A 27422-nucleotide genomic window follows, 5' to 3' on the forward strand; every position below is an offset into this window, starting at 1 on the left:
TTCTAAGACGTCATCCTTCATAAGACCCTATGTTGATTCTATTACAATGTTTTGGAGGAAAAAAAATACCTCCACATAAAATGTACTTATGAATTTTACGACTGAAGTAGATCTGAAACATGAAAAGAATGGGTCTGAGAATCAAGGCAACCAAAGACTTTTAGCCTCATTCTCCAATTTGCAGATCATATTGGTGTTAACTTACCTCTGCAAGTTTCGATGAACTTGAGAGACTTTTACAGTCTGCACTACTGAAATCACAAGTGGAGGTTTATGTTACTTGAGGGTAGATTATTAGGATAAGACAGCGGTGCCTAATGTTTTGTTTTGTTTTGCTTTAAATCAAATGTCAACTGGGTAAAATATGTTTGACTGTTATGCTGCCTCCAAAGGAACAGAAAACAATTAATTCTATTCACTGAAGTGAATGAGAACAACATCTGATACTAGAATTTTTGTTAGTAAGTTCTAAGAGACAGATGTTTCAAATCAGAGTGTTTCAAATAGTCACAGAGACTTGTGGCCGCCTTGTCTCAGTCATTCAAGACATGAATAATGACTAAAAGGCATAGGTTAACTGAAAATGCCTCTACCACGAGAAAGATACAAAAAGTTTAACAGTTATCATCTCTGGGTGATTTTCCTTGCTTATTTGTATTTCCAAAATGTACTACAGTGAGTATGTGTTTCCTTCACAATAATTATTTCTGCTTGTCATTCTTTAAAAAAGTTTCTAAGATGTTTTTCTATCCATCTGTTACTACTACTGTTTCTTACAAATGTTGTATTCACGTGACATAAAAGAACAATTGAAAAGTTCAGTGGAGGGGAAAAAAAATAAATTTTATAGACCAAAACCAAAAATCGATTGAGCTAGTTTCATTGATATTACCTATATTGTAAACATATTTTCAGTGTGAAAACTTGGTAAAGGTAGAGCAGAATTTTTGAAATTGGAATGATACTTGAAAATTCTGTACCTGTAGTCACTGTATCTATAGAACTGAGAATACAGAGGTCCAGTAAACTTCTGTTACATTACGTTACACACACTCAGCTAAGGGTTACTGAGTTTTGGATTCTCTTAAAGAATTGTACGGGTTAGCCTCATTCAGGGCTAGGAAAGAACTGAGTCTAATAATGTCCAGGTTATCTAAAAACAAATCCCATGATAATTTCCTCAATTTCCTCACATGGAAGACAGGCAGAGCAGTCTTCCTTGAGACTGTGAAGACAATTAATACAACATAGGAACTGTAGCTTCTGTAGGCACAAGGCAATTGCTACTATAAGGAGAGCTGCCAGGACCACGTTTCTGAACTGTGCATCAGTAACTTCGAAAATGGTACTCGTGTTCCTGGCTTGAATCACGGTAATTAGAATAGCAAGACTTTGACCTGTGACCATCCAACTATTAAAACTAAAGACAATCCCAGGATTTCCCCCAAGCATTCTATAGGCTGAAAGTAATCTTTCGGATATTGTTGCAGTCTCAGCCCAAACCCAAACCCAAACCACGTTGCATTGTAATGTACTGAAGTGAGGTGGTAAGCAACAGCACTGAAAGCCAGCAGAAGCCCACGGGGTTTCTTTCCATCAGACGTCCCATGATCGTTTATGGATAAATGAAGGAGGCCTGCTTCAGAGACTCGTAGCGAACAATGGCTCCATGGGTAAAGCATTAGGCAAAGCGGCTTCGTTAACATCTACTCAGTAATGCTCAGCCAGGGAAATGTGTCATGAGCCAGTGGACTTCGGCAGGTGTATTCTCGCAATGCTGGACGTCAGAAATATACAGGGCAGCCAGATGCGGCTCTCCGCTTAGTTACCTGTTGCTCTGAGAGCTGCAATAGCTCGTGGGGGGGGTTTAGGAAAAGAGAGGTCTTGCCATTTTCCAGAAATCTCATTTGGATTGCAAAACAAAAAAGACAGAGAGGCCCAATAAGAATGACACAGAGCATGTTGTCTGCAATGTAACACACGCCACTGTGTTCCCCAAAGATTCATTTCCTAAAAGAGGCAAGTAAGACAGAATTACTTTGGAGATTTAAATTAGATGACGCACCCCACCTTCATCGCTTACTCCTTACCGAGCAGACTGGGCCACTTGGAAACCACACCTCACGGCAAATTTAACTAGGGAAGTGTGACATCCAAGCTGTTGACAGAGCACTGTTACTTTTCTCAAACAGTTCACTTGCAGGCATCGTTAGAGAACTGCCCCTTGGACCAACGTGTAGAGAACAACACAAAAAGTCTAAGTGTGACCCGCAGAACTTGCTAGTGACCCACTGAAGATATCTTGCAGGGCTGCTCTCAAGAATCAGTGCTGTCCACGCTACTTACCAAGATAACTAGCAGCATCTGGCCCGGTTAAGTGTTTGGAAACCCAGTTGTCAAATAGAGAGAAAACCTGGTGTTTAAAAATTGGTGCCCAGAAAGTGTTATCTCTTCTTCCTCCAATCAGGGCTCTTTTTATTCCAGTTGGATGGCTTCACCCACCTTTATTGAACATGGGTAACTAGGCCAGCAATTTTCAAGAGATCGGTTATTTCAATACCAGGAGTCTTACTGTTTACAGTACCTGCAGGGACTGTTTTAGGTTATAAAGCCCTCTCACAGAAATCTGATCTCACTAGGGAAAGAAGAAATTTGTCTAAGGCATTGTCCTTTCTAGTCTCAATACCTTGAGGACAAACCTGTTATATAATTCAGCTCTTTACTATTTCCTTTACACCTGAGGCATCTTGGTTTTCTGCTGCAACACTGAATAACACCCTGTTCAAGATATTCAAAATCCAACTGGAATATAGTATTCTCAGCCAGAGCACTTAAATATTTCTTCAACCTTAGAAATCCTTCAGTCATTTGCTGAACTAGTATAACACCTAAGTGAACTAAGAAAAATAATTAAAACTGTTGATTCAAACATCTCTCTGTGTATAATGTTTTCTCTTGACAAGTTATTGTGTCCAAGACAAAACAAATCCCTTTGACGGTATTAGGAAGTGGATGACTTCATTTTAAGTTACTGGGTAAATTAGGGGTCAAGTCTGGAGGAGTGACTGAGTGAAAATGAGCTGGCTTCGGTGAGGACCACTGGGGGCTTTTTCTTAGCTTTCCCTGAGGCTGAAAATTTGAAGACACATCGGTATTTTCTGATTGCTCTGCTGCTGGAGTTAGCCAGCTGGACCCTAATCCTGATAATTGACGTCACCTCCCTTTTTAGACATCCTGCTGCTTCATTAACCTAAAAGTTGGGGTCAAATCGTATGTTACACGTACTGTACCATAAAATGTAATTCTTCATTTTTCAAATATTATCTTCGGATATGTAAACCTTAAATGTCTTAAATATGGTATACTTTATACACTGGTAAGTATATTAGCTTCTTTGACACAAATTCCAGGAGTATAAATCCTCCTCAGAGAACGTCCTGCCTCCCAAGAGTAAATTCAACTTGGGGACTCTTGGAGGACCATCATGACTTCTCCGATGGACGAGAGATCCTACTGGGAATTAGACAAGACACAGCTAAGCTATTCCTCAATTCATACGTTAGAGAACAATGACCACACTGGAAGAAACCTGAAAGCTTCTCAGTTCCTCTCTCTCAAACCCCCTAAGACTGAGTGGCATAGAGGATGTTATGAAATTCCAACTTTCCACGCATGAGGAGGAGTTTTAGGAACTCACAGTGGCATGCAGCGAGCATTCAGGAAGTTAAGGTGGGGACTCTGGTTGGCATGGAAGAGCACTTTTAGAAAATGTACTCTTGAAAATGATCATTAACATACGAGAACCTAACAGGCTTCAAAAGTGCATAAGCAGCCACTTTTACTAAAACGTTGGATCCTTGCAGCGGACGATATAAATTGCATATAACATGCAAGACACTACAACTTATAGTTAAATTGAATACTAGGGCATGCATCTGTTCTCTGGGAGGTTTTTTCCTAATGGAAAGAGATATTATCTATGTATGCAGAGAGAGAGGGGGACTAGAAAAATGGACATTTGTGTCCCCCTTTTCTCTTATATTTCAAACGCAGACATCACTGAGCCAGCGCCACTACATGGGACCTGAACTATTTTAATTGTAAGCAACTGCCTTATTCTAGAGAGGTCTGACTAGTTAAATTTACAAAGGGAAGTAGCTGCTTTATTATTATTTTTTTAACAAATTTCTCCTTCAGTGACTATCCATGGTTTTCAATAGGTGAGGCTTCAGACCTTTTACAGGGATAAGGTTTTGATTTAGGAAAAACTTACAAAAACTCAACTCTCCTATCACCCCAGGTTGGCAAACTACAGCCCAAGGACCAAATCCAGCCCAATGCAGGGCTGTGTATAAATAGAGTTTTATTAGAACACAGTCACAACCATTCATTTTTGGATCGTCTGTGGCTGTTTTCATGTTTCAGTGGTAGAACGAAGTACAGTGGTTCCCCCTTATCCATGGTTTTGCTTTCAAGGTTTCAGCTACCCATTGGTCAACTGCGGTCTGAAAACAGTACATGAAAAATTCCAGAAATAAATAATGCATGAGCTTTAAGTTGTGTGCTGTTCTGAGTAGCATGGTGAAATCTCGCACTGCTGCACTCTGTCCCACCTGGGACGTGACTCATCCCTTTGTCCAGCGCATCCACACTGTATACGCCACCTGCCTGTTAGTATAGGAGAAACACAGTGTGTATGTACACACATACATAGCATTCGGTACTAGCCACGGCTTCAGGTATCCGCTGGGGGTCTTGGAACGTATCCCCCATGGATAAGGGGGAACTACTATATTGCAACGGACATTTATTATCTGGCCTTTTAAGGAAATGTTTGTGGACACTTGGCTTAAAATATAGTGAATAAATATTACCGTCAACATAAATGTAGTGATACGGGAAATGATCTCTCCAGAGACATTAGAAGTTTGAGATTTTTTTCTGAAGCACGATCTTTTCTCTGAAATCTTGCCAATGACTAAATACAGTATGAGTGTAAGGTAAGAAGGGAGGGTGTTGGATGGAGCTGAGTTGATAGAGCTAACCGCCATGTTATATTTTGTCACGTTAGATTTTAAATGCATCTTCTCTTAAGACAAAAGTTGTCAAGTTAATCTAAATTCAAGTGTAATTTTGGGGAATTCAATTCCTGGCTTTTAAAAACCAGTTTTCTGCCAGTAAACCGTTTATTATAACTTAAGATGTGTTACAGTCACGTCTTCATACTTAGAAATCAGCATCACATTCTAAAATCTCACGAACACTCATAGTGTCCGTTGAACACCCACTCACTATCATTTCTTTAAAACACAAATTCTCTCGGAACATCCACTCTTGACTGCAATATAGAATATACAGATTTCGGACACTTCACACCACCCTGTCTTTCTTCAGCGCTGCCATTAAATGCTGGAAGTCAGGTTTGTTCCCTATTGGATCATGAATGTCCTGAGTTGGTTCAGAAAGGGCAGCTCTGGGTACTGACTTACCTCACGGCACCAGGGAAAGGGAGAGTTAGAAAATGAAACTATGTAACTCTAAACAAGAAATAGATGAGTTAAAAGAAGAACAACAGTATTGCCTAGTGAGCCTTTTTCCTTTAGAAATTTTGACACGGCAGTAGTCGAATTTCACGTGGCAGATAATTTCATCGCAAATAACCACTTGCTTAAGGCTTTGTTCTAGTGCAGGCTTGTTGAGATTTAAACTTGTCCCACCAGCCACTGTTTTTTTTTACACTGAAGGCTTCTCCCACCAAGTGCTACGCATGCCCTGCGGTGGCTTCAGAAGGCCCTCCCTTTCACTTGCTCATGCATTTGTATGTCTATGGTTGTATGTGACTGTTTTCCTGTTGTATAAAGTAGCAGTGTTAGTAATTCGGGTTAGTTTTTATCTTATTTCATTCGAAATGGATGTGAAACTTTACGGGCATACCTAGACTGCAGCCCCATGCAAGCAAGCAAAAAGCAAAATATTGAAAATGGAAGATAAAGAGAAACTGGCTAGCAGGCAGCTAAACTCACCCTTTTGTACAGCCTATGGTCCACCAGGGGGCTTTGGACAGTAAAACAACACCAAAGAGCTATTAGCATGTGAGGGTCACAACAGAAATCTTATAAATAGCTTTATTTCAACAAAAAAGACTATAAAGGTTTCCTTTTTTGGTTGTTTTTGGAAAAAAAGAAAAGGAGAGTGGTGGTGGGATATGTGAAATGAGCAGGTAGGAAATTCACCAATTTATTTTTCAGTCTAAAAATGTTGGGGTCCATGACTGAGCAAAATCCTTAAGGAAATGGGACACTTCTTATTGATTCCTGAAGCCACTTCCTACCTACCTTTTCTGAGAGGGTGTTATATGAGGTTTCCTATTTTAATGCTTCTAGGGGACAACACAGATGACAGTTTCTCTTAAAATAATATTCAATAACCCAGAATGGCAACAGGGTGACACTCATTCTAGGGAAAATGAGTTCAAACTTCCAGGATAGATTTTTCAGGATTTCTTCAGGTTCCTTCATTGAATATATGGGAATGGAAAGTGAATAGTGACCTTACACAGTCAGTAGACAAAGGTTTTATTCCAATTTGCCTGCACATTTTTCTAGCATCTGGAATATCAAAGGGCACGTAAAGAAAAGAGCCAGTAGGGGTCATTGTTTAATCCCAAATAATGAACAGAAATTCAGATCCATAATCTGATGCCCTCTTCATAAAAAAACTTATTAGCTTCAGGAGGATATTACTGGTTAAAATATGGACCAAAGAAAGGCAAAATCCTCATGAAATGCTTTTCTACTTGTTTACAAAAGGAGAACTCTAAAAACATGAGTGAGACGATTCCTTCGTTCACCCTTCCGTGGGAAGCAGCCTTTCAGGCGTTTATGTTTTGCTTAAATATCTTACCCTCTCAATTCACTCAGTTCACCAAATGTAAACATGGTAGGCTTTGGCCAAAAAAAAAAAAAAAAAGAAGAAGAAGAAAATGAACATGGGACTTTCTGTAGTTTTGCTCACAATGACCAAGGTGGCATTACCTATACATATTTTCAAAGTTTGAGGATAAGACCAGAAGAACTAAGGAGAATTTAACTTGTGAACATTTGTTTGACGTGGCTTAAGGAAGCGCCACGTGGAGGCGATTTCCTCGAAGATAAAACCTGCTAGGAAAGTGTTAATCACAGACTCAGCAGTGCTGGATTGAATCCTCCTGGGTTTTTTGTTTTGCAGGAGGAAGAGGAAAAGGGGAGAAGAGTGTGAGCACGTGTGAGAATATATGGCAAAGGGTCCAGGTAAGGCCTTGATATTTTCACCAAAGGAAGAAAATCAACTCCTCTATTTGGCTGCAAGTCCCCTACGGCTAAGTCAAAGGTATGAGTAAATAATAAGGAAACAGAGACTGACTTTGGTAAGGCCTGGAGGATTCATTTCATTACGTCCTGGCCATGCCGCATATTCTGATATGCATTTCCTAACAAGACTTGCTATTTCAGAGTATTGATATGGGCACCTCATTGCTTAGCGTCACGGGGAAAACCCCATCACTGCGTGGTGGAGAGCAAACGCTCTGCGGAGGAATACGGTAAATGTGCATGAGCTGCCCTGGCAGCATTCTAGCTAGAGAACACCGTATATAACCTAAAAAATGTTCCTTTAAAAGTTTTTATCACTGTGCATGTGTGGTTCTGTCCACATTCCCTTCCATGGTCATGTAAACGAATTATTTTGTTAATTTAAGTAAAAGTGCACACAAGTAGCCAGTTAACCCCTGGTAAGTCTCAAAGTTAGAATACTGTCAAAGTTAGCAAGTAGACAGTTTGAGGGGGAAAAAATCTAAAGTGAAACCTCTGAGAATCAAACTGCACCTGGACACTCGGGCTTTGGGTACAATTAAACAGGAAAGAGGAAATCAGACATTAAAGAGCTTGCTTTCAAGTTTGGGTCTGTAAACTGCATCACTCCCGATGCACAGAGAAGCGACAAAACTACGTGGAGGGCCATCTGAACACAGCTCAGTCGGCCAATGTCACAGAGGTCAGGCCGGAATATTAACCCAAGCAAAGAAAAGAAAGACACGGTTCACCAGCCCCCAAAATCTGAGTTAAGGACCTCGTCTTCACCAAGGCATCCCAAACTCAGGAAAACAAAGAGAAACTCCCCTGGTGTAGCTCCGCAGGAAGATGCTGGGGTCACCGGAGCCCACTTCTAGTTGGAAATGCGCCTCTGTCTCGGCTGTGTTTCCTGCCCTGCCCAGTTTCATTCTGACCACCTCTCCTGTTTCTCATCACAGACTAGCTGGAATTGATCACTTGATGGAGGGTGTTAGCTCTGACACGGCCAGTAGAGGGCACCAACTATTTAGTGGAAATTCTACATCAGAAAATTTGGATGGCATTAGTGGTGTCCCAACCTTTCCTTCAGAATAGAAACTCTGTATCTTTTCTGTTTGGACACACGTTAGCACAGTAAGGGTTTAGAGTGAAGAACACACTGCTAAAGAAAAATCTGGAATGAAAAGCCAGTCTGACTAAGTTGTCCTCGCACCCAAATTAAAACAAAAACACTGGCATGATCTCCGTGGTTCAATCTCTACACAGCATCGTCTGGAACAGCGACCGGTATTCTTATGGCAGCAACTCAGTCCCTAGTTAAAGAGTTCTGTTATCCTAGTGTCATTTGGGACGTGTACCCTGATTATTTGTGGGGGATTAGCTTCACCGAGGAGTTCATGAGTGGTTAAGGCGATGAGGGTGGTTTTATTATTCTCGACGAGGAACATGTCGGGATGAGGGTTAATGTACCTGTGGCGACAGCGGCGTAGAAACCTCATTATTTTTCGAGCAGCCTGGTCCTGCTTTTTGGTTAGCAAACTGCTCCTGAAAAAGCCAGAATATGAATTACTGTCACGAGAAGCTGTAAAGCCTCATGTGCGAAAGTTGAAAGCAGGTCAGCGGCGAGAGAAAACTCTTAACCAAACAGCTCATGTGGCAAATCCAACAGCACAAGCCTACTTTATGGTTCTGAGTCTGGGCATCACTGGGGGAGAAGGAAGGAGGGGACTACAGACACTTTCACCTACTTGGAGGGAGATAATAGAAAGACTAAAGATAAGATGTCCTGTAACTGTTCTGCCCCAAGTCTTTATAAGCTCGTTTGTTCAAAAAGGCATTAGACAGACTTTCTCGGTTTAGAAATTGATTCGCCTGTGTTTGCTGCTCTCTTTGGGCTATTATTTTCTAAACTTCTTTCGCCAGTGTATTTTCCGGTGCTAGAAGTTTTTATCACACTCTTCAAAATGGAGTGGCTTAGTACTACTTACTCTCCCAAGGTCTTAGGTATAGAAACGCTACAACTTAGACGGCTATATTACAGTGCCACCTTTCTGAGTAGGAACTGTGGTCCAGCCAGACTCTGATACGAGGTGAAACTGGGTGGTGGCATCAAAATGATTGGATGGGGGGTGGGGAGAGAGAAAGGAGACGCTAAATAGACAAAAACAGGCAAAGAGGACAGGTGTAACCCTACGAACACGCGACATCTAGACTGGTCTGGGAAGAAAAGAGCTGCAAGATGCTTTACTCCTTGTACAGGCCTATGTGTCAACAAGGGGCAGTTCTTTGGACTCAGTTGGGGTTCTCTTGGCCGCCACGAATCTTGACCCACCTGAGTTTCTGCTGTACGATGACTGCCGTCCGCCGAGCCTGCCGTCTCCTGCCACACTTTTTATAACTCCGGTAAAACTTCTGGATCAGCACAGCAGCACGCCGGCTCTGCTGAAATTTTTTTTGTTCGTAGTAACTTCGGAATTTGCTCTGGATCAGGATGGCAGCCTGTGTCATCTTTTTATAAAGTGCATACTGCAGGGGGAACAAGAAGAAGCACAGCAGTAACAAGGGGGGCCACGCAGGCCTGGGTGTCCTCTGAGCCCACCAGGTGGGGACGGCAAGAAGGAAAACTTTTCCCTTTCTTTTCATATTCTCTGGGGGTGCATCATTAAAGAGGCAAACTAGGCATCTTTTCACCTACCTTTCCAAAATGCAAAATGTTACTTTAAGGGTTTCTTTCAGACAATGCATTGATTTAAATGTGGGTTTTTTCCCCCCAAATATCAAAATTGTTTGCCCTTTTTGGAAAAAAGTTTTAATGGCAATAAACTGAGACATTTAGGAATCGAAAAAGTATTATTTAGGAGGTAAAACTTGAAATGCTGAAGACGGATATTTCCTATCCAATTTGGAAACATTTTAAATTAACCTCCCATTTTTAATTGGCTGCCTCCCAATTCCTGCCAAACACAAATCTACTTGGCAGTCAGCATCTGATTTCTAACTAGCATTCCCCTCGACAAATTTCTGAGTTACAAGGTCCCAAATACAAGGCTTATCATGAAACGCTGACACCTTTAAGCCATTTTAACCTGCGAAAGATTAATGCTCGTAAGACCGACAGTGGGGTGAAGCCATGAAACTTGGAAAGCGGCCCCGGAGCCGGGGACGGCTTGGGAGCCAGGCCCAGCACCCTCCGGCCAGCTTGCCGCAGAGATGGAAAGTGAGGCATGAAGGCACGGGGCGGGGAGGATGGGTCCTCTTCCCTATCAGAGTCCAGGCAGGAAAAATGCAGAGCTCTCCAGATTTAAAAAAAAGACTATGTCCAGATTGCTAACGACACAGACTACAGGTCTGGGGACAGGAAGTCACAGAGAAGCGCTTTGCTCACAAGAAGGCGACTTACCATCAGAGGGACAAGTATTCCTCAGAAAATCCCTGTGCCTAAGTATCTCTCTGCATGTACGAGGTGGAGTGAGGAAAGGAAACAGACACGGGGCCCTTCTGCAAGAGTCCTGTTTAGTCTTATCTGACCCGCCTGACATTTTCATTTGGCCAAAAGTCTTTTAAGACAAGGACGCTGCATCCTACAGCGTTTCCATCGCCTTGACCCGTGCGCTCTGCATAGTCAGAACCTCCCGGGCCACGGTGAAGCACGATGGGAAAAAGGGAAACATCTTCAGTGGCTCACAGGGTTCACGGCAATTGTTCTGGACGGATTGTTTAGATGGACACTGGCCAAGAAAATGTCCAATGACTGTTACTGCTGAAACCCACTGCGACGGCATCACCACGTGGTCCCCAGAGGATAGATGTGCTGTGGTGAGGTGGCCGGGCGAGGGGGGTATGCCTACGGAATGACCGTGCCATCTTAATGGCCCCTTCTTGTAGCTGGTGATGGGTGTGAAGTGTGTGACTCTGGTGGAATGGTTTGTGAGAGGACTTGGGTGTATCATTACCTTCAAGGCTATCCATGTCAGCTTGGGGGAGAAACAGAAAATACAAGATTAATGTTAGATTGCCAAATAGAAGGAAATGAAAAACCAGAACCAGAACCAATGAAACTCCCAACCGAAAAAACAAAAAAAAAAAAGGAAAAAAGGCAACCTGGCTATCTTCATGCCTTCCATCTTCCAAAATACTTGTCTTATATTTGTCAGTATTTTTTTTTAAATGCCTTCCGACTTTCTGGTTGTAGCCAACACTTCTTTGGGAGGGGATTGGAAAAAAACCAAACTCACGTTTTGGAATTAATACCTGCTGAAATCACAGACTTGAAAGTTGCTTCTGAGTATTGCTCGGGCTAACAGCAAGCCAGGATGGTTCCCTGCTGCGGGGCTACAGGGACTGTGGTGTCAGCGTTTACACAATAAACCTTCATTTCCTGGGATCACGAACTCAATCGGCCATAAGCTAAAGAGGTTCCCCGCCCCTCACCGTTAGAGCTTAATCCTAAAGAAACTTGAGAACATGGCAACCTGAATCAGACAAATGCTAGAAATAACAAGAGAACAGAATCCTGGATTTCTGTGTGGCTGGTATACATTCCTTAAACAAAAATGTAAGACCTACCGAAAGCACAACCTAATAAAAGGTTCTAGAATCTACTGACAGGACCGAGTTTTATTGTATGAACCGGTCAGAACTCAATTCGGCAATTTTTAACATTTTTATCACCACCTAGGTGGTTAGAAAGGTCTAATATTTACTTAATCTCTCTGAGCCTCAGCTTCTTCATCTGCAAAATGGAAATAAAACTGTTTACTTCAGATACTTTTGTAAGGAGAAAATGAGATGATGAGCATAAAAGATCCAGGACGTGCTAGGTGCTCTCTTCCCCATTGATGGGAGCTACATGACCCTGCAGGTAGTTTCAGAAATAGCAATACTGCACGAAAGAGTAACTCAGATACTCTTCCTGCAACACTTAACTAAGGAATACAAAACAGTCTGGAATACAAAACGGTTTAAGATATTCTGGGCTTCTTCAGATTTTTACAATTCTTCATTTTAAATCGGATAAGAAGAAGCCAAAAGGAAAAACCACTAAGGATTACGTAATGTATATAATTCAAGGTCAGCGATAACAATTAGTATTTACCTACTCCAATCACCATATTAAATTCCCTTGAGTTCTTTAATTACTAAATATTTTATAGGGAAAATGACGGAGACACAGAGCCTTATTTCAGACACAAATAACTTCCTCTGTATCAGACCAACGCTGCAGGCAGGTGAGACCACTAAGAGGCCAACGATCTGAACAAAAATTATTTTGTGGCATTAGTTGCAGGTGGCTTTTTGTTTGCTTGTTTTTGTTTTTTTCCCTTCTGGAACATTTCCCTTTGGTTTTTCTTTTTTTTTTTTGCGGTACGTTGGCCTCTTACTGTTGTGGCCTCTCCCGTTGCGGACCACAGGCTCCGGACGCGCAGGCTCAGCGGCCATGGCTCACGGGCCCAGCCACTCCGTGGCATGTGGGATCCTCCCGGACCGGGGCACGAACCCGTGTCCCCTGCATCGGCAGGCGGACTCTCAACCGCTGCGCCACCAGGGAAGCCCCCCTTTGGTTTTTAATCAAGGCAATTCAAAGTCAGTCTTTGGATCAGGCACTGGATGTCGTGCTCTTTGCCAAATCACACACCAGACCCCCCCAGGCCTGTTTGGATGCTGTGTGAATAAGGCACGTTCCCATGGCGACCCAGAAGCTGGCTCACCTGTTTATATTTTCTGTAACAACGCTGAATGACAGCTGCTGCCACTTCCTGCTGCTCCCGCAAGGGTCGGCCCTTCAAGGGAAAGTGAGGCAAGAAAAGAAATAATGATGTAGTATAAAGAATGCAACTTTCCCAAGACTTAAATGGAATCATGACTCATTTAATTGACTTTCTCAGAACTGAGACCAGAGGTTTACCAAAATGCAGTGATAAGTTAGTATCAGGATAAATTAAAAAAATGAATTTACAGAATAACTCTCTGATTATTCCTGCTTCTAAATAGAACCATCATATTTGGATGTTAGGAGGCCTAAAACAATATTCATTTTCAAAGTATTTAAAGAATTAGGTATTGCACTATTTGTCCTTATAAATTTCCGCTCTCTGCTGTCTTTCCTAAGATAACACCAAGTCCTCTACTTTTGTTTTTATTTATTTATTTATTTATTTTTGGCTGCATTGGGTCTTTGCTGCTGCGCTCGGGCTTTCTCTAGTTGCGGCGAGCGGGGGCTACTCTTTGTTGTGGTGCACGGGCTTCTCATTGCGGTGGCTTCTCTTGCTGCAGAGCATAGGCTCTAGGTGCACGGGCTTCAGTAGTTGTGGCATATAGGCTCCGTAGTTGTGGCTCTCGGGCTGTAGAGTGCAGGCTCAGCAGTTGTGGCGCACGGGCTTAGTTGCTCCGTGGCATGTGGGATCTTCCCGGACCAGGGCTCGAACCCGTGTCCACTGCATTGGCAGATGAATTCTTAACCACCGCGCCACCAGGGAAGTCTGGGTCCTCTACTTTTGGATCAATGATCGATGGCTCGTAACACCTTCTTAAGGAGGTCAGAGACTCCTCTGAGAAACCGTGGAAGGCTCTGGACCCTCTCCCACCAAAAATGCACTTTACCATAAAATTTTAGGACAATCGGTCACCAGGCCTCCAGCTAGAAACCCCTGCTCTAGGTCATAAATTCCTTGTGGCAGAGGTGTCAACTTACTTTATATTAATTAGATAATAAATATCCATTATTATTACCAACAGTCAGTTCAGATGGTGACAACCATCACACTACTTGTCAGTTTTACTTCACTAAAGCTTCTGACAATTATTAATGATCTCATGGGACCTAATTAATAATGTCAAATAACAATTCTATTGATTCAGAAGAAAAAAAAAAGAAACAGCATATGTTTTAGTTTGAACGACTCTGACTTTCCCGACCTTAAGAGTGTCACCGCATCAGGACTCTGTTGTCTTTTACCTTGTACTTCCGGAAAGCTGTCTGGACAAGCCTGGCTGCTTCATAGAGTTCTCTCTGTTCGTGATCAGACAGAGTCAGCTGAGCAAATTCATTCTCCACCTTCTCACTGGTAGACGCACTCAGGAATTCAGACCAGTCTGCGGCGGAGGGAAGGCTGGGTTTCTCGAAAGCTATTTCACTGACTGGTGAGCCTACAGGGCTCAGGCTGGTATTAGAAGAAGGGGTTAGAGGCTCGTTATATGCACTTCTGAAACAAGAGGAGACACAGGGGAGAGAGGCTGGTGATTGGTTTGCAGGATGCATTGCACGCTGGTCAACGAGACAAGATGGTACCTACTGTGGACCATGAGGGATATGCCTTCACTCAGTCCAGAGAGCTGCTAAGCAGACTCTGAATGTCCTTCAATCAGTAACTTCACACTGAGCACCTGTTATGAGTTTAGTACTGTGCTCAGTACTATATCCACTGAGTCCACTATCCAATCGTGAAACTTCAGTTGAACGGGCGGGGGAACACCAGGATACATTATCTCCTGCGCTCTGACGTGGGAAGAAAAACCACGGGAGAGGTGAGGACATGAGGGGGCCTTGGAAGAGGCAATGGAACTCGTCTTAACGCTTCCTTCCTTCCTTGACAAGGCCATTCATTACACGGAACTCCTCCGATCCAGTGGGCCTCCGGAGCCTCCACGGAAACCCAGGAGCTCGCCCTGGGGAGTGGCCCACGAACACTACTGACCTGATCTGGGCGGCGTTTGGCAGATGGTCCGCGTCAGCTAGGTAACCGGCCAGCCAGCTCATCGTACTGCTGATGGTGGCCGCGTCTGTCCTCTCCAATGCCGGGGACTCGGTGGGCACAAAGTTCTCCTGCTTGATCCGCTCAGGGGTGGCTTCGATGATGTGCTCTGCCAAGGTCATCATGTTCACCTGGGGCCCAGAGGTCACAGAACACTCAGGTCAGGGTGGCACCTTAGAGGTTATCCAGGCCTACCCCCACTCCCCCCACTGTGGAAAGAAAGAAAGGGGAGAGGGCGGGCTTACACCTCAGTCCAGTGCCCTCCCATCTCATCGTAAGGTTTTCCGATTCACCGGAACGTGCTGAGATCCCAGATCTGATTACCTCCACATCACAGTTTGGTCCCAAACCTTACGTCTTCGAGAACGTCTGGCTTGTGCCTACTTTCCACTCTCAGCTAGGATCAACCAGTTAAGGATGCTATGACTGGGCGGTCCTGGTCATATTACTGTAGTGACACTACTGGTTACCTGACCACCATCACCCCATTGTGCCTTGCCCAGAGAACCCCAGTTTTGTAGAGAGCAGCAACGAGCCAACATCCAAGGGACAGCTCGTGACTGATACGAGCCAACTATCCTAATCCCCTTCTTGGTTTCCCAGCTTCCGTGCACCAAGGAGGGGAGGATCCGTGACCCACTTCTGGACAGGAGGCTGCACAGAAGTCTGCTGGGTGGGCCGTGGGCAAAGCTTTTGCGTTCCTGATGAAAGGTATCGATGCACCTGGCCCTTTCCCCTCCTCTTCCTGCTCTGACTACAGATGAGCTCCAGAAGCTACATTACAACCATAAAGCAACAAGCACGAAGACGAAAGGCAAAAGAACAGAAAATCCAGAAAAAATCCCGGTCCCGGATGGCATTATTGAGCAACTGAACCTCTGAACTTCTATGAGAAAAATAAGTCATTTTCTTATTAAACCCCTGGAGTTAGGTTGCTGATACCTGCACCCAAAATACATTCCTAATGGATACATTTAGGAATCCTCAAAACTAGTCTGGAGTAGATATATTTGGTCAGAATCAGAGATATGACCTTGTTTTTAAAAGTTTCCTTGCACATCTCTCTTGAAAATGGAAGTTGAAATATAGCAGTTTAAGTTTTTAAGTGAATTGAAAATGTTCTGAAAGGATCTATACAAAAATGACAAAATGCTTATCTTACAACGTGCGTGAACCTGAAAAACATTATGCTAAGTGAAAGAAGCCAGACACAGAATATGACAGGTTATGATTCCATTTATACAACAATTCTAGAAAAAGCAAAATTCTGGGGGAGAGAAATCAGATCAGTGGTTGCCCAGGGCTGGTATGGGAACAGAGGGTGACTGCAAAGGGGCACAGGGAACTTTTGGGGTGTGACGGAAGTGTTCTAAATGGGACCGCGATGATTCCACAGCTGTATAAATTCACAAAAGTTCATTACACTGGGCACTTAAAGTGAGTGAATTTTTGGTATGTAAATTACACCTAAATAAAACTCTTAAAAACACTTATCTTGGGTAATTTTCTAAATTTTCAACAAAGAACAAGAATTTTTGTGACAGGAATAAAAATGAAAACAATTAAGGAAAAAAATATCGCAGCTTTTCTTGTCCTTTTTATATTGGCTTTCTTGGTTTGTGAGTCAAACAGGAGGAGGTAAGTCCTACCTTGATTTTTTTTCATTAAAGTATTAAAAAGTGGAATTTCTTGAGACTGAAGGTTATAACTATGTGTAGTCACTACTCTCCCAAACCCTCTATTTTATAAACACGTGTCAGTGTAAGAACACCTTAATATCATAATAAATGCAACATTTTGAGATACCAAGTAGCTGATTTTTCATTGTGATAGCTACAAAAGGCAATGGAATTGAAATGACTTTCAGGTTTTTTATTCAAATGATGTTGGGTTTTTATTTAAATTCTCTTTGGGTCCTAGTATATGAGCAGTTTTCATAAATGGTCTTGGATATCTAAAAAGAACACTGATATGTGTATTTACTAGGTGTATTCATACATCTACATAATTATATATATATCATACATTAAATATACATGGTCAAACTTTCTAATTGTATTGTCAATATTTTCATATCCTCTTCATACTTGAGCTGACAAATTTTGAAACAATTGTGTTAGTCTCACACTATGATTATAGTTATGGTTCCACATTTCTTCAATCTTTACTTGCTTTAATATTTAGAAGCTATGTTGTTAGGTGCATAATGGCTCATTACAGTCATATCGTTTTGACAAATTTTATATATATATATATATATATATATATATATATATATATACTATTTGCCTTACCTGTACTTTTTATCTTTTTCTTTTCATTTGTCTGTTATATCTTTACCTATCACATCATTTTCATTCTTTCTGTTTCATTTCATTTAAATTCTTTTAGAAGCAGTATATAGTATATTTTGCTTCTTTTTTTTTTTTTTTAACCCAATCTGAGAATCTTTTAATAGAATTAACAGTTTCCAAAGTGGGAATAAGTCATGTTTGAAAATATTCCTATAATATTATGTTATAGAGTATTATTTCTGTTGTTGCTTTTTTCTTTATTACCATTACTGAACTTTTCCTGAATGGGCCAAATTTTCTTTTTTCCCCCTTAAATGACATAGAAATTCTGTAGCCTGTTTTAACACTACCTATTAACTTGACATGTCTAACAAGCATATTTCAGGCTACACATATCTATCAATATAATAATTGGAACAAACTTTGATTTTCCCTGGACAGGGGAACTGCTTTGATACACTTTTACCTTCCTTTCCCTACCTCCCTGGTTTTGTTAAAACAATTTAGAATCTTAGTTCTAGGTTATTTTTTGAAACATTATTCCTCTTTTATTTAAAGAATTGCTTATTGTGCAACCACACTATGAATAATTATTCAGAGATATCAGTATTACTGGTTTTACTGTTCACTCCTCCATGAACTCTGGCTTGCCATTTCTTGAATTATTTCATTAATTTTAATTGTTAATTTCTTCATTTGGCTAAAATGCTTCTTTAGACTGCTGCTTTTTTCATAGGTATGTGGTCTTAAATTAGTAAAATATTCTCTGAAGTTTCAGTGAAAATATAAAGTAGATTTTTTTTTAGGTTATTTTCTATTTCCTGCATGAACTGTTTCAGTAAGGGCCAGTTGCTCTAAAGCTGTGCTATCCAATGGCTATTCAAACTTAAATTAATTAAACTTAAGTAAAATTAGAAATTCAATTCCCGATTCACACTGAATACATTTCCAATGCTCAGTACCACACATGGCCACTGGCTACCATATTGGACAGGGCAGACATAGAATGTTTCCATCACTAAAGAAAGTTCTGGTGGACAGCACTGTTCTAGATGCTCATCTTAGTTCCCCTCTTTTAAGCTGATGATTTTCATAGTCTGGTGATTTATTATTATATGTTTATATTTATAAATGTTGTTCTAGATTGCTCAGAATTAATATCTAGTATGGGCTCCATCAGAAATTGTTTAAAACAGGGCTTTAACTATGGCAGGTCAAATCCAGCTAGCTAACTGTTTGTGTAAATAAAGTTTTATTGGCACAGGGCCCACTCATTTCTTTAATATTGTCTAAGGCTGCTTTTGTGCTACAAAGGCAGACTGAATAGTCATGACAAAGTCTGTATTGCCCACAAAGCCTGAAATATTTACTATTTGGCCCTTTCCAGAAAAAATGTGCCAACCCCTCATCTCAAATATTATTTGATTTCCTGGGGAAGGCCTCCCCACAATTGTAGTGGTTGGTAGATCAGTAGTGCGGCGCCCACCACGCACCAGGGATGGAAACATACTGGTAAGCGTGCATGATTCTTGTCCTGTGCTAAACAGTAGGGGCTGGTAGGAAGGGTCCCCTGGGATGCAATGAACAGGAGTGTTTTAGCAACCAGACCTATCTAGGAATGCTGTCTGGGATACGAGATCCCCATCATTTCTACAGGCACAGGTGCCCTAGTGAATTTCTTATGGGAGTTTTCTCCTTTTATATTTGTTTTGGATTCTATCGATGGGAAGAGGGAAAGAGAGGAAGTCAGACACATGTTCTGAGGATGCTCATTTTGTCCTCCCCATAGAGTATATTTTAATTAATGGAATTTGCTTGTTTAAGAGCCTAACCTCAAATTTACTTCAGTATGTATTCTCTTAATCTATAACAACTGTGATGCCCTAAAAGGATCCTGGATTTATCATAAAAGCAGTCAATTATCAGCTTTAGGGATATTCCACTGCACCTCATGAGAGCCTCAGACGATATATGCCTTTACAGGGGCTAGATGCTTGTTGTGCTTATCAAATCACTTACATCATTCAAATTCTACCCACAGGCCTCCTGTTTTAGCCATTATCAGGCTGTGACTCTAACTAGTATTTAAACAGCAAAATCAGTCACCCTGGATGCAAGGAGGAAGCGAAAGACTTATTGTAGGAGTTTTGAGGAGCTAGTACAAGGCTCTACTGAGATCTGGGTCCCTGGTATTTAGGCCCTGTTCACAATGCTTGACTCACAAGTGAAAATGTGGCCCAAGTAAAGAAGACACGCCAAAATTCTTATATATAAGCCCAGACTTCGAACCCTTCGACGGTGAGAAAATGACATGACCTCTGGAAATTGGCAGTAAAGATCAAGGAAGCTAGGACGGATGGACCAGCCTCTGCAGGTTTACCTTCCCCACGCTCACCTGTATATCATCCATGGGTTGTGAGCACTCCTCACTTTCTGCACTATCACGGTAGGACCCCAGCTCTGTGTTCACCACCTCTCTGTTAGCCATCATCAGGACACTCATTGGTTCCCGTGGACGCACCTGTGAAGGTGTTGCATCCTTTCCTACACTGGTCCCCTTCGGATTTCCAGTCACCTGTACTGTAGACACACCAATGTAAAGATCTTTGGAATTCCACTTTACTACCGGCTGAGATCCAGAGGCTTGGAATCCTGCAGTCTCTGGAGTGGGAGGGGAGATTTCCCGGCTGTAGTCCCTCACTCCTTCACTGGGGCTGATTGTCTCGGGGACAGACTGCTTAGAACTAGGGCTCTGCTTCCTGATATTTGGCTGTTCCAGACTCAGTGCAGTGGAAAGCAGCTTCTCCTGCCTTGCCTGGAAGTACTCAGGGTTCAATTTATGCTTTTTGGGAGCTGGATAATCTTTGTGGCTCTCACTGCTGTAGTAATTAGAGGGTTCAGACCGAGGTCTTCTCAGCTCTGAAAAGTACAGTAGAAAGGATAGTCAGGACAGGAGATACAATTAGGAATCCTAAAGAATTAACACTTTCTCTATGCCTGAGAGACACAAAGTGCAAAGCCAGAACTCAAGACATGTCCCTAACATTTCAATATTCCCCAGCAGCATATACTATATTCAGATAATCCTCCTCCAAAATCTGTAGTTCTTTCTTGCACGAACATAGATTTTTTTTTTTTCTACTTTCTGCAGTTTTGGGGTGGGATGGGCCGGGGGAAGCACTAGGCATTCTAATAACTAAAAGGAAAATTAGAAACACTAAAAAAAAACCACCCCAAACCCTTAAATGTATGTGAATATCCTATGGACTTTTCTGAGGGTAGCTGCACGAAAGCAAACGGGAAATCTGCCAAGTTCTGGGATGTAATTATTTAAAATGTTTACCTGGATTGGTACTTGCAATGACGGTGACTCCTTTGGGTATTTCTGGGGAGTGGATTGTTTCGCTGTGCCACTGGGTCATCCAGCTCTCTGCACTGGGTTCCTCACTTGCAGGACAGTGGATTCTGGGGTTCTGGCCAAGCTGAGCCTGCTCGTCCCTCTGCAGGTGCTCCAGACACTCTGCTAATTTCACATGACCCCTTGACCTGGCAATTCCCAAAGGCAGCCTTCCTAGAGAGTCCGGAATAGAGATAGCCCGACGGTCCCACTTGTACAGCACGACAGCTGCTTCTAAGTGCCCGAGAGCACATGCCCACATCTGAAAAAAGAGAGAGACAAAGCGAGCTTCCTCAATACGAGTTAAAAAACATATTTGACTTTTGCCACTGCTGCCAATTGACTAATTGGTCCTTGGCACCGATCTCAATGGGGCCATAAAACGTTACCATTACAAAGTAGCTCTGATACATGTCGTATGTTCAACGAGGGATAATACAAAGGGAACCAAGCACATCCCTATGCCAGCCTAGAAAAACAGTTCGGGGAATAAATGAACCCATTTCTTACCAGAGGAGTACAGGAGAAGTGGTCCACATTCAAGGGGTCAACCTCCAGTTCCAAATCAATGCTATCTGCATGCTTTGTGCTGGAACGAACAGCACCAGAAATTACTGCACAATGAATCCACGTTAAAAAATACCAGAACGTTATGAAACCCACAGAGATGAAACCAAACTGGGCGTCTCACATTCCTGGCGTGAAGAAATATAGTCCCAGACTCCCTAGGGTGCTCTGGGCTCTCTGTTTTGCCAGAGGCCCAGGGGAAATAAAAAGTCCAATGTTGGGCTTCCCTGGTGGTGCAGTGGTTGAGAATCTGCCTGCCAATGCAGGGGACACGGGTTCGAGCCCTGGTCTGGGAAGATCCCACATGCCGCGGAGCAACTGGGCCCATGAGCCACAACTACTGAGCCTGCGCGTCTGGAACCTGTGCTCCGCAACAAGAGAGGCCGCGACAGTGTGAGGCCTGCGCACCGCGATGAAGAGTGGTCCCCGCTTGCCACAACTAGAGAAAGCCCTCGCACAGAAACGAAGACCCAATACAGCCAAAAATAAATAAATAAATTTATAAAAAAAAAAAACAAATGTCCAATGTTTAGTTCAGCATCTCACTCAGGACTTCTCGGGCAGAAGTTCATAGAACTTCTTGAAACTGTCCACAGAGAGAGCCCTTTGCTCTCAGGCTACCATGCTCCCCGAATAGCCAGATTTCCCTCCACCACTGGACACCCTAAGAGGAACGCCTGCTGAGGGGTGAGGATGACAGCGTCCGTCTGGCCCCAGCCTTACCGCCATTTGATCAGGGTCTGGATGAGGGTGGCGTAACCCTGGGCTGCGGCCAGGTGGAGGAGGGTCATTCCACGGAAAGTCTTTGAGTGGATCAGATGCTTGGACTTTGCCCAGCAGGCCCGGCTCATCATCTTCTCGCACACGACAACCACGCGGCTCTCAAAGCAGCTCCCCAGGGTCCCGGGGCCAGACGCGCACTGTAATGAAATGGCACGTGTTCCGATCAGAGGACCAAAGGCCCTGTACCAAGTCAGCATTCGGATGCCGGGGTGGGAAACCAGTGCGTTATGATTTGCAGCGGAAAACGGGAAGCATGAAGCTGAAAATAAGACATCTCGAAAGGGAGAACAGAATGTGCTGCGTCCAGCTCAGCGGCACATGTCCGCAGCCGGGCACACGGTAATTTTCTGTAACTCTAAGGACGTCAGAGTCTGTCTGCTGCAGCTGACGCTCTGATTGTGAGCTTCGTGCTGATCCAGTTCAGGGAAAGTATATACTGCTAAAAAGAAACGAACAGAAAACGTGGCCCCAGCCTCCCAGCTGAAGTAAACACTGCAGGCAGTAAACTGTCAGGGGAGAGTAAGGCAGGGTAACTTATGCTTCCACCACCGGCTGCCTGGAGCTCCTGACTCCCCTGCTCCTTCTGAAGGAGAATTAAGTCACTTAGATGGGGATTTTTCTCCCTAAAGAAGCACTTAGAAATATCCAGTAATACATTTGCAACAACATGGATGGACCTTGAGGGCATTACATTAAGTGAAATAGGTCAGAGAAAGACAAATACCATATGATGCCACTTATATGAGGAATCTTAACACACACACACACACACACACAAAAGCCTCCTGACTTCATAGATACAGAGAACAGCCTGATAGTTGCCAGAGGTAGGGGGAGGAGGTGGGAAAAATGGGTGAAGGGGGTCAAAAGTTATAAACTTCCAGTTATAAAACAATTAAGTCCTGGGGCTGTAATGTACAGCGCGGCAACCGTAGTTCAAAAGACTGTACTGCATACTGGAAAGTTGCTAAGACAGCAGATCTTAAAAGTTCTCAACACAAGGAAAAAAAGTTTGTAACTACGTGTGATGATGGATGTTAACTAGGCTTATCATGGTGATGATTTGGCGAAATGTATACAAATACCGAATCACCATGTTGTGCACCCGGAACTAATATGATATGATATGTCAATTATATGTCAATTGAAAAAACAGATTTTAGGGCTTCCCTGGTGGCGCAGTGGTTGAGAGTCCGCCTGCCGATGCAGGGGACACGGGTTCGTGCCCCGGTCCGGGAAGATCCCACATGCTGCGGAGCGGCTAAGCCCGTGAGCCATGGCCGCTGGGCCTGCGCGTCCGGAGCCTGTGCTCCGCAACGGGAGAGGCCACAACAGTGAGAGGCCCGCGTACCGCAAAAAAACCAAAAAAACAGATTTTAAAAAATCCAGTAATAATCCAGTCCTTTATATAAAACAAAAAGGACACTGGGGAAGGCATGAGAGACCTTGAAATTTAAGCGTTCTTGCTAACCACAGAGGCACACGAGAAAGAGAAATTCACTCATGTTAGCCACCTGGCTTTCTTCTCTTTTTTGTAAAAGGAGGTTGTGAAAGAAGAAAAATAAAATCAAAGTTAGGAACCTCAACGGCTTATCTGAGTCTCTGCTCCAGCACTTTTACGTTTCACAACCCCCGCCCCTGCCCCACCCCGAATAAATGGCCCGTCTGGTCTAATTCTCCTCTCTGGTATTATTTTAAAGGTATTTTGTCCAGTTACAAACCCCATGAAATTCAATTAATACAGAAACACTGTTGCTCCTCATTGTTTTTTGTTTTGAAATCTGGAAAAAAATAACGCCTGCAAAAATAAAAAGGCAGAGGACGGTTAATGTCACCCTCACTAGAACTGTCGTGACATGTTTAGAGGAGCACAGCCGGGCAACCCCGACCTTCAGCAGAATGACCTTGACTCGAAAGGCCCAGACAGACACATTCAGGGGCACACGGAAGTCACTGGGTAGTGAGCAAAGAGGGAATTTCTTTGCATTAACAAAAACAGCTCCACCTCTATCACATAAGGTGGACACAGATATTTATCGAAGCCAGCTTAAACTGATGAAAGAGTATTCAGTAGCAGTTAATATGGGATCAGACAATAGGCCAGTTGCCAGATAGTTGAGCTATAAAATGACACTACTCTCCATTCCCTTTATGCAGCCTTCGTTGGTGAAAGAAAAAGGATTTCGTGGGAATCTCTTATTTTAGCCATGAGATAGATAGTAAATAATGTTTACTTCTTTTTATAAAACAGTAGTATCAGGTGGACAGGAAGCCTTAATAATATTTTCCTTTGTGCCAAGTCTTTCCTTTTCCACTGATTTCTGAAGATAGGAGAGAAATAAGAAGGAAATTCCCGGAAAAAGGTTAGTTTCGGGGGTGTGGTACCGTATGCTTTGTTTTCATCTATTGTGATGAAATAGATGTGTTTCATCTATTATTAAAAATATTACTAATACTTGATATTTACAAGGATCATAAAACTCCAAATGTTCACTTTAAAATATAATTGTTCAGAAAAAAATCAACATTCATCTTGAAGAGAAAGAGGGGGAATTATTTGAGGTTTTTAGGTGATGTCTCAGTGGTGGAGGTAAGAAACACCATCAGTCCCTTTAAATTCATTCTAGGGGACTTCCCTGGTGGCGCAGGGGTTAAGAATCTGCCTGCCAATGCAGGGGAAAACGGGCTTAATCCCTGGTCCGGGAAGATCTCACATGCTACGGAGCAACTAAGCCCGTGCGCCACAACTACGGAGCCCACACTCCTAGAGCCCGTGCTCCGCAACAAGAGAAGCCACCGCAATGAGAAGCCCGTGCACTGCAACAAAGAGTAGCCCCCGCTCGCCGCAACTAGAGAAAGCCTACGCGCAGCAATGAAGACCCAACAAAGCCAAAAAAAAAAAAAAATTAATTAAAAAAACTTTATTCTAGGGCCTCCTGAAAAATAATTTCTGCCTAGGAAACTTCCCCAAAATGAAGCTCCTAAATGATATTGACATAAAGCCTTCAAGACTAACGGGACTCTAAAATAATACTTGATGATTTCCCCGCACCTGGCAATAATAATGCATTCCTCACGGAACTGATGAAAAAGCATTTGTAACAACGACAGAATGTGTAACGTTCCTCTACTCTGCACTGAAAAATTACAGAAACAGTTTCTCTGGGCCCTTATAAAACAATTATGTTTTCTATTTATACTTAAGATAAAGATAGAACACAAAACACAAAATAGGTTCTAATTGAACTCTCAGCCCAGCGAATCTGAGTCATCTCTTGGCCCCTGTTCTGTCACTGGATGCCCGCCCTCCCGCTGTCAGATAACTGCAGTGAGTTCTGAGATCAGTAAGTGATTCAAGGCTTAGGAAGGTGAACCACTGAGAAGCCCCACAGTCCAAGACTTCTTCCCTAACACAGAGTTGAATACTCAGACACACAGGGACTACAAAGCACCTCCTGCCTCTTGCCTCTTCCAGGAAGGGTGCCAGCAGCAGCAGAGAAGGGACTTGTGATCGACAGCCTCGCACATCAATAAAACATTAGACACCATGAAAGGCGACAGTCCGCGCAGACTCGTACCTGAGCTTGGCTTCCTCCGTTCCCACTACCGCTGCCCCCTCCGCTGCTCCCTCCTCCGCTCCCCTGCTTGTGCTGCTGGGACCCGGTCATCTCAGCCATCCTCCTTTCCATCTGCTCCAGTCGCTCAAGGATGGACATCCTGAACTGGTTATCTAGGGCAGAACAAGGAAGAGTGAGGTTGTGTTCTGGAAGAAGGGCCATTAATTAACACGTGGCCTAGGCGAGCCTGCAGGACGGGCATCCAAGATGGCCACCGACCCAACCAAATCACCGGGCTTTGCCCAGGCTGGATTTCTTCAGCGCGGTAGTGACCCTGACACTTCACATAAGACTGCAGCCTCGACAGCAGCCCAAAGTTCTCAGCGAAAGGAACAGAAAACCCCTTTTTGTCAAGGTCCTGGTTTCAGGTTCCTGGACCTCATTTCTTTGGCAAATTCCCCAATGGAAACCTTGAAGAGAGATCTGGTTGAAAGGCCCCTAGAGCAAACAAATGAAATGAATACAATTTAATTTAAATCACTGGAAGAAAGCAATCACTATGGGAAAGAAGAACACACACAACCCCACACAGATACAGATATCTAGATTTTTTTTTTAAGTAGTATCTTTTACCCACACACTGGGAAAAAAAAAAAAAGATTTTCTGATCCAGGCTCTAGCCACAGACACACACATACATTAGAGCTGGGGTTAGGTAAGAGCAAACGCAAAGGCCCTGAGGCAGAACGTTCCAGGAGCAGAAGCCATGTGGCTGGACCACAGCAGAGAGGAGAGCAGAAGATGAAGCTGGAGAGGGGGGTAAGGACCAATCAGGACACAGTTAAGAACACTGGCTGTGCCATGTGATAGCTGTGTAACTTTGAACAAAACCTTTGGTGTCTCAGTTTCCTTAACTCTTTTTTTTTTTTTTTTTTTTTTTTTTTTTTGCGCTACGCGGGCCTCTCACTGTTGTGGCCTGTCCCGTTGCGGAGCACAGGCTCCGGACGCGCAGGCTCAGCGGCCATGGCTCACGGGCCCAGCCGCTCCACGGCATGTGGGATCTTCCCGGACCAGGGCACGAACCCGCATCCCCTGCATTGGCAGGCGGACCCTCAACCACTGCGCCACCAGGGAAGCCCTCCTTAACTCTTAAATGGGGATAGTAACTGTCCTTACCTCCGAGGGGTGTTGAGAGAATTTAATGAAGTAACAGATGAAAATGCTCAGGACATGGGTAAGTCCCAGATAAATGTGCCAGCCATCAGCATCACCTTGTGGCATGTGAATGAAATGTCTTGGGAAATTGATCAAACACCTGTGACAACATAGTTCTTCCTCAAAATTGCTAATGGAGTCACTATTTTCCAAATACAGACAACTGAATCATGAAAAGGAGTACCCTCGAGGAATATTTTATCAGCGTTCCTTGCCATCCTGACTGTAAATCCTGACACTAGTGGGTAAAGCGTATCGATCCTACGAGAGATTAAAAAGTGGACGGAGCTAACACTTACCGAATCCGTGCCAGTCACTGTGTAAATAACTTGACAAATGTTAACTCATTCACCCTCACGGCCATTGTGTGAGGCCGGTCCTGTCACTGTCTTCATTTTACAGATGAAGACACTGAGGCATGAAAAGATACCTGGCTTCTCCGTCTCCAGGACCCGGAGCTAAGCCCCCATGTGACAACAGGAAGGGAAACTTATGGGAAGAGAAAATGCACAAGGATTAGACGGACTTAC

At 43.2% G+C, this 27422-nt stretch overlaps 1 protein-coding gene across 1 annotated transcript in view; it reads right to left on the bottom strand.

Annotated features, from left to right (window-relative positions):
• Window positions 1-27422, bottom strand: part of CAMTA1 (calmodulin binding transcription activator 1) — a gene marked incomplete at its 3' end in the record, with an annotated part of 887568 nt that overhangs the window by 3095 nt on the left and 857051 nt on the right. Inside the window, 14 exon segments of the mRNA XM_082833351.1 lie at window positions 1830-1864; window positions 1867-1902; window positions 6024-6054; window positions 8799-8873; window positions 9661-9854; window positions 11282-11302; window positions 13037-13108; window positions 14284-14530; window positions 15023-15210; window positions 19769-20292; window positions 20717-21032; window positions 21281-21359; window positions 22061-22257; window positions 25699-25850. Coding sequence (XP_082689477.1) covers window positions 1830-1864; window positions 1867-1902; window positions 6024-6054; window positions 8799-8873; window positions 9661-9854; window positions 11282-11302; window positions 13037-13108; window positions 14284-14530; window positions 15023-15210; window positions 19769-20292; window positions 20717-21032; window positions 21281-21359; window positions 22061-22257; window positions 25699-25850 — 2167 coding nt within the window.

Source organism: Leucopleurus acutus, assembly GCF_964270905.1.
Source record: "Leucopleurus acutus genome assembly, chromosome: 2".
In the NCBI taxonomy this organism is placed as follows: Eukaryota; Metazoa; Chordata; class Mammalia; order Artiodactyla; family Delphinidae; genus Leucopleurus; species Leucopleurus acutus.